The sequence below is a fragment of the Fomitopsis serialis genome, assembly GCF_022376445.1.
Source record: "Fomitopsis serialis strain Sig1Antser10 chromosome Unknown B0H18scaffold_832, whole genome shotgun sequence".
Taxonomy (NCBI): domain Eukaryota; kingdom Fungi; phylum Basidiomycota; class Agaricomycetes; order Polyporales; family Fomitopsidaceae; genus Fomitopsis; species Fomitopsis serialis.
In genome coordinates this window covers 1-7,415 of record NW_025955792.1, presented here as the reverse complement: position 1 = coordinate 7,415, position 7,415 = coordinate 1, and the positions used below count along the sequence as shown (strand labels likewise).

Genomic DNA, 7,415 nt, shown 5'->3' with positions numbered 1-7,415 from the left:
ACCAATAGTAAACCACTGATGCACTAGTCGCTGGCGGCCATGATGCTCGGCTTCGAGCGGCTGATGAAGCCCGATGTGGCCGAGGAACTGGGTCTCGGGGAAGTGATGGACAAGTACTGCACGATCATGCTGCCGGAGGGTAAGACCCAGGAGGAGGTCCTGGTGGACATGATCCTCGGCTTCCGAGCGGCGGATGTCGCTCAACCGCCGCAGCCGGAGACATCCTCGCTGCACGCCGAGCACTCTGGGAACAGGTAACTGACCAATTCTCTCCGGCCTTCCGGATATTCATGCCACGACAGAGGGGCAGGTCGGTGCCTGGATGGAAGATCCGCCTCAAGTCCGGGATCAAATCGAAGATGCGCTCGATGACATCACGACCGAGCAGGCCAAAATCCAAGAGATGGTCGCCGAGCAATTGAAGGCCGCCCAACAGCAACTCCAGCATCTTGATGGCCGGCTGCATGTGGAGAAGCTCCGGGTAGGTTTTACACAGCACATTCACATTACATGGACTTATACAATAAAAACTAGGACGAAGTGAGAGCTCACACCGACCGCATCCACCTCCCTGTGCTCCCAAAAATACCCGAGCCAGGTGTGATCTCACCGGAGAACATGCCCCCAAACGTGCCAGTCCAAGCCCTGAATTGGTTGGACAGTCTCGGCGAATCGATGGCCGGCATGGATCTATACATCCAGGCAGAGGTGGATTACTGGCGGGCGGTGGACCGAGTGAAGGCGGCCGAGTTAGCGGTCTTGCAGCCAGGAGAAGCGCCGAGTGCCGCGGCGGGCTCTTCGCCACCCCGTCCTGTCTCAGAGTCGCATGATGGATAGTCGGGATGTCCCATTAGTGTACAGTCGTATTGGCACCGGTATTTACATCTCGTGATATGACAGGGAAGGCTTTCATGTTCTTATGTGCCCCGGCCGGCCGAATCAAACACCGGCAGAACGATTGGGCAGCAAGGCAGCTGGCTAGGCCAGACTGTCTGCTATACCTGTACAGTTATTGTGAAGATGAAACCGCCGAGCACATCAACAGTTCCATATATATTGTAAACACAGTGTAAGGTTATACAGCTACTCCGAGTCCATCCGCCAATCCGCCGGGGGAGCGTTTGTCCATGCATGTACCGCCTCACGCATATAGTAAGATAAGCACAAGCGCTCCTGGGTCGATTGCCGTACGGCATGAGGTATGCGACAGCCAGAAAATACCTCCATAGTGCCACTGTAGTATGGCATCTTCATTCCCAAAGTAGGATACTCCATATGCAAGGTCTTGTCTCCGCCGAGCGTGAGAATCATATCGTACCAGTGCTTCGCCGAGAGTACGTCTCGGTGAAGTGGACTGGCCCGGTTGGCAATCACCGATAAGGCGTTGAATGGCGTGTTCCATATCTCGGCGACGCTAGCGCGGTCCGGGTCGTTGCGCAGTGCATTGATCGACGCCACCCACTTGCATAGAGGTCCGGATGGAGTATCTCGAGCATCGCCGAGAGGATGATATGGGGGTGCTCCATCGCCGAGAGCCACGGTCGGGCGAGCGAGGTCGGTTCCCTCAGCAGCCGCGATACCTGGGGTGGACCTGTAGTACCCTGTTGCGGATTAATACAACATATGATGATCAGTACGCCATGGATGCCCACCGTATGACCCTGCTGAAACCAGCCGGGCGAGGCAGACAAGCATGACGGCGGGAAGATTGGACATTCATCCGCATTGCGGTAGTTGTTGATATCTTGTCTCCACTTCTCGGTGGTGGTGGGGGGGTAGCGGAGGAACAGCGGTTCCAGTTGACCTGCGGTGTCCCATATGAACTGCTGCTTGATTGTTAAAAACCGGTGTGATGTCTGCCTGGCGATCTCGCATACCTGGTAGTACGGTGTGATTACGCCGGGGAGATGCCACAAAAGAATCCGGCCGGCGCTATCCTCGATGGTCGCAGGCTCCTTGCACGCCTCGTACTGTACGTTCTCGGCTTCTTCATCGCTCGGTGTTGTCATCGGATAAGTCAATGCGTCCCATTCAACGCTCCCTCCAAGTGGAGTGTTAGCCAAGCTTACGATGGCGGTCAATGGAAGCTCACTTCGGTTACAATAAGCCTGAGCTAACATCTTGCCAGCATTCGTCGCCTGGCGTATCATATACACATCCAGGAAGAGACCTGGAAGTGGCTCGGGCTTCATCGCCTGGCCCTCCTGCATGCGAGACAGCCAGTGTAAATATGTCCCCTTCAGGTAGGAACGAAATTGGGTGCTGATCTGTGCGGTAGTCATGTTGGAGAGTGGGGGGGATTGGAGAAGAGTTGCGCGACAAGTTTGCACGATGTGGAGGACCTGATGGGCAACATGTGGTGACCATGTGTTTGCCTCATGTTTGTAGGCATGTGATGTTGTCAGTGCTCAAGTGACCCCGGCTAGGTGCTGGTTCATGCATGCGCCATCTCATGTGATGTCACGTTGTCTGGATGATTGCCCTTGACAATTCTGGTGCCGATTTGGCCCGCAGGATCATTGATATGAGCCCCGGCCGGACCGTAGGAAGCCTATTTTTTCGAGGCCTCCGGCCGGGTCGTTGGCAAGGGGTCCGGCCGGAACGCTGGGTCTGTGTCCGGCCGGACCGTAGGAAGCCTATTTTTTCGAGGCCTCCGGCCGGGTCGTTGACAAGGGGTCCGGCCGGAACGCTGGGTCTGTGTCCGGCCGGACCGTAGGAAGCCTATTTTTTTCGAGGCCTCCGGCCGGGTCGTTGACAAGGGGTCCGGCCGGAACGCTGGGTCTGTGTCCGGCCGGACCGTAGGAAGCCTATTTTTTCGAGGCCTCCGGCCGGGTCGTTCGCCTGAGGTCCGGCCGGAACGTTACACCACAGGCCGGCCGGACCATTCCTAACCACCACCCTACCTCCGGCCGGTTCTTTGCTGCCGGCGGCCGCTCCGAACGGTGGACCCGGAGTGCTCCGGCCGAGCCCGGGTCCACCGTTCCAAACGGGCCAAATGCACTCCGGGTGGACCGTTCGAAACGTGATTTCCCACTCATTAGGCTCTGTTCTCTACATGATGGTTTATGCTTTACCATGATTCCTTGTGCCCTCAGTTCTATCGGCGCCACGACGCGAAACAGCCGGAAACTCATATACAAATATTTGACACTGCACTTAATGAGTGTGTTATCAACGCTCCCCGGAACCACGGACGACCATGTGGCGCCAGAGAGCTTAATGCAGCGAACACTATTCCGTCGAACGACACTCATCCTCTGCGACGATCTTGATTCTCGGATGCGTGCGGTCAATCACGGGCTGTCAACGCGTGGCGGCTTGCTGAGAGCTTCTCTGAATTCAAGGTGAGTCATGGTTTGACCACTTCATCACTCCCTCGCAATCTGAACGCTCCACAGTAAATGATACATGTGTATCTGGACTGAGGCCGAGGAATGTTGATGGGGATAGTACACGCCGCGACCTTCTCCGTTACAGCGGTATTCCTGCTTCTGCCAAGGTGCGTGGAAACGGGGAATTCCTGACATACTGTCGTGATATGCAGCGCGCCACGAGGATTTATTAGCAATACATCACTAGCAATACAGCTCTGCGGTGCGCGAGCGTAGCCAGCTCGCTGCCATACTCCGGTTCCTGAAACCAGCTTCCGAAGCATTCCCATGGCTGGGTCCTATGTAGGATCCGAACCTCAGGGCCGTGGGTATATTGCGTGCGCGTGTCAAGCCATCGTCAACTGCAGTCGACCTCCACATCCGCCGACGAAGCAACGTGGCGCTGAAGTGTATTATGGCCCCTTGTGAGGGAGCTGGAGTACCAGCTCGTCACGATGTTCCGAGCGGTCCACCGAGAGGAGTTGGGTCGTGAACCGTATGTTTTCAGGCATCGTAGCGCCCTCGGGCTTATGTAAGCAAGCATATAGCGTAGGCGTAGCATCGTGGGAAATACATCTTCTTTCGCATTGTCTTTCCTTTTCTCTCTGCTAGGCTGGTCTCGGTTCCCCACGCTGACCGGCTACGGCTGCTCGCCCGCGCTGTACATAGGTGAGAGTCCTACCTCTGCAGGTCCGCTCCCGGTAGCCAGCCTCGCGAGGACGCGACCCGAGGCCGAGCAAGCTCGCCCTCCTGGTCGTCGCCGAACCGCGACTCGCTAAGAGTCCCGCTTCACGCTCCTCCCTGCCCCGCTGGATCGCCAGCTTCCAGGGTCCCGAGGAGCACTGTTCGCCCGACGGGCATCCCGGCACGTCCCGACCTGCCTCGGGCTTCACAGTGGTGGACGCACTGGCGTGCCGCAGAGCCCTACCCGTCCGGCTATACATCTCTCGATTCATGTCACGACTGAATCATGTCTATCCACCCTCATATCCCCCCGCAGATTACTTCTAACGACCGTCGGCCGTCTAGTCTTCCACCTAGCCGCCAGTTCCCCCTCCGTTCCGCAGCGTGGTCGACTTACGCCTCTCCGGTCACTTCGACATTTGGTACGCCATTCTCAGCGGATTCGCCCGCCTTCTCGACGCCAGTGGTCGTCAGCTTGCCGGATACGCCCGGTTCGACGCACCCTCACACTCCTATTCGAGAGGACTGGCACACCTTGCAGGAAGAACAAGCGGCAATGGCGAAATCCGCTGACCCACAAGCGGCACCGAGCCGCGACGCGCCGCCACACGTACGCGTTAGTCCCGCCAGCCCTGCGCAAGCAACTCAAGACGAGGAGAATCGAGGTCGTCGCGCCCGCTCGTCAGACAGTCGTCGCAGCGGGGACCTAGCCGTCCCACCAACATCCCATCGCGATAGCAGATCCGAAGACACGCGGGTGACGGACCAACAGGACCCGGACGAGGCGGACCGACGGCTCACGCGCCGATCCATAAGACACCTCCTAGGTCCGGACGGTCGCCTGCCGGACGACCTGCGCCGGCCGGATGAAGCACTGGCGATATTGGCCGCTCTCTCGGAACCCGACATATCGGGTCAGTACGGCAGCGTCTTCGACGAGGCCTGGTGGTTCATAGCCCTCGACTTCTCGGAGGGTCTAATCCACGACCATCAGGAGGCGGTAACGCATGAACGTCGCTTCGCCCTCCGAACGGAGGTTTACAACCGCGTCTGGTACGTTGCAGACCGCATCGAACAAGCAGTGAACGACATGTTCCAGCTGGAGAACCACTGGAGGGAATGGCACGTCGACCCGGCGGGAGACCTCTTTCACAACGCCCAAGGCTGCTCCAGCGGTAGCATCCTGCTCGACCTCTTCCACTCGCTACGCGGACGCGTACGGAAGGCCGTGGACATGCTCAACTATAGGATCACGCTGCACTCAGGCCGAGCACCCGCAACGGTCGCACCCTCGTCAACAGCCTCCGACATGTACGTAAAACCACCACCGAAGCGATCGTCCCGAGCAGCAGTAGACCAGTGGTTGGCGCGCACGAGCGTGGCAAGGGAAGTCACCCCAGACTACATGACAGTGGTCAAGCAACGCATGGCGAACGACCCCACGGCGAGGCGGAACTTCCCCCAGGATCTCGGGGCTCGATTTCGCATAGACCCCAAGCCGACGAAGCCCCTCTCAGCTCTCCGCGCGCACGTCCAACCCGTAGAGATATGGACACCACCAGACGGACAACCGGACGCTCCTCCTGTCCCAACACCGCAGTTCACCAGAATCCCCATCCGAACCACGTCACTCCAGCCGGAACCGACATACGCGCCTCCGCCCAGCTTCGAGAACTACCAACCATATCCCGACTATTTACGGCCGCGGCCGCCGTCCCCGCCATACCAAAGTCCGTGGTTCGGAGAGACCGACGCCCACCGCCAACCCTCGATATCGACAGCCAGGGCTCCGCCGCCGGTGCAGGGCGCGTCAAACGCCTTCCCGACGACCTCAGCCACGGAAGAAGTGCGCCGATCAGTGTATCCGACGCAACAGACACCGACAGCCGACGTGAAGCCGAACACAGATTGGTGGGGCCCAGCCACGGAACCAGCCCCGACAACGGGATTCGGGGGCAGCAGCCCACGTACCAAGGATACGGTGCGCCAGCCTCGGGGATGCCGCAGTACCAGCCACCAAGCTGGCAGGGATTCGCCCCTCGCCAGGCTACGCAGATCAAGTCGGACCACGGATCGTACGCTCCACCGCCGGCTGTTCCGCCCCACGGAGGACCGCCTCCTCGGGACAGAGCCTACCGAAACCCAAACGAAGGGACAGGATTCCCCGGTAGGGGACCGCCGAGCGGTGGGCCTCCAGGAGGACCACCAGGGGGGCCGCCGAGAGGACCACCTAGGGGACCACCAGGGGGACCACCAGGGGGCCACCAGGGGGACCGCCGAACGGAGGATACGGGGGCCGTATCAACCTCCGCCGCACGGACCCGCGCGAGGCGGCGGACCACCAGCACAAGGACCCCAGATCCAACGCCCCCAGGAGGAGGAGGACCTCCCGGTGATGACCCAGATCCATATGGCATTATACCAACCCTCTTCCCGCACGGCATCCCCCAGATCGTTGTGAGACAATCGCAAGAGCCGCGCTTCGACGTCAAGTTCGACAAGAATATCATACCCGAATGGGACGGGTCGCCCAAACGCCTCATCAATTTCCTGCATGAGATGACACAACTCGCATATATCAATGAGAAAATGGCCACGGAGCTAGCGCTATTAGCACCACAGAAGTTCACGAGGTTCGCACGTCAATGGTGGCACGTCCTGGACCCGCAAGTGCAACACCTCTACCTTCAGAATTGGTGGAACATGCGTGAAGGAATCCGCCTGCACTTTTTCACGGCGAAGTTCATGGACGATGTCCGGAACGTCTACGACCGCCAGGCCTTCAGAGAGCCAGACCACACGACGGAATCGCCTAGCGAGTTCATCATCCGGCGAATCATCCTACACGATCACCTTCACGAAGGCAGGCGACCAGCCCAGGAAGTCATCAGGGCGGTCATGCAGCGAGCGCCACCGATGTGGTCGACAATCCTGAATGCGGACTCCTTGTCCACTCTCACAGCACTCCTACAACAAGCACAGGATAAGGAGGCTGACCTCGTGCACATGTCGGAACACGATGCCCGCCGGCGTTCACCAACTCTCAAGGCCAAAGACTTCGCGCTGGATACCAGGACCGCCTGGCAGCGCAGGCCTCGCGCTGAAAATCGACGAGCATACGCGGTCGATCGCGACGCCGAAACCGATCAGTTGAGTGACTATGAGACCTTTGCGGCGAATATCACGGCTCTGGAAGACGCCTCGCTAGGACGCCCGGTCTCCGACGACAAACTAGCAACACTCTTTCCGGTGGCCCTGGCCGCGGCAGCACAATCGCAATCCGACGGTCCCAAAGGCTCCAACCGACGCAGGCCGGCCGCAGGGTACTTCCGCGACCGAGACGACGCGACGGTAAGCACG

General features: G+C 59.2%; 2 protein-coding genes across 2 annotated transcripts; both read left to right on the top strand.

Moving 5' to 3' along the window:
* Positions 1-39: 39 nt before the first annotated feature.
* Positions 40-837, top strand: B0H18DRAFT_1132243 (uncharacterized protein; the record flags this gene model as incomplete). Its single annotated transcript, XM_048035550.1, has 4 exons — positions 40-254; positions 303-310; positions 342-481; positions 535-837. The coding sequence occupies 4 exons, from the start codon at positions 40-42 to the stop codon at positions 835-837; spliced, it is 666 nt and encodes a 221-aa protein (XP_047884183.1).
* Positions 838-4,341: 3,504 nt separating this feature from the next.
* On the top strand, positions 4,342-7,406 carry B0H18DRAFT_964947 (uncharacterized protein; the record flags this gene model as incomplete). The annotated part of the gene is made up of 2 exons (XM_048043218.1): positions 4,342-6,036; positions 6,063-7,406. Coding segments are annotated over 2 exons (3,039 nt in total), but the record flags the coding sequence as incomplete, so codon positions are not given.
* Between the last annotated feature and the right edge of the window lie 9 nt (positions 7,407-7,415).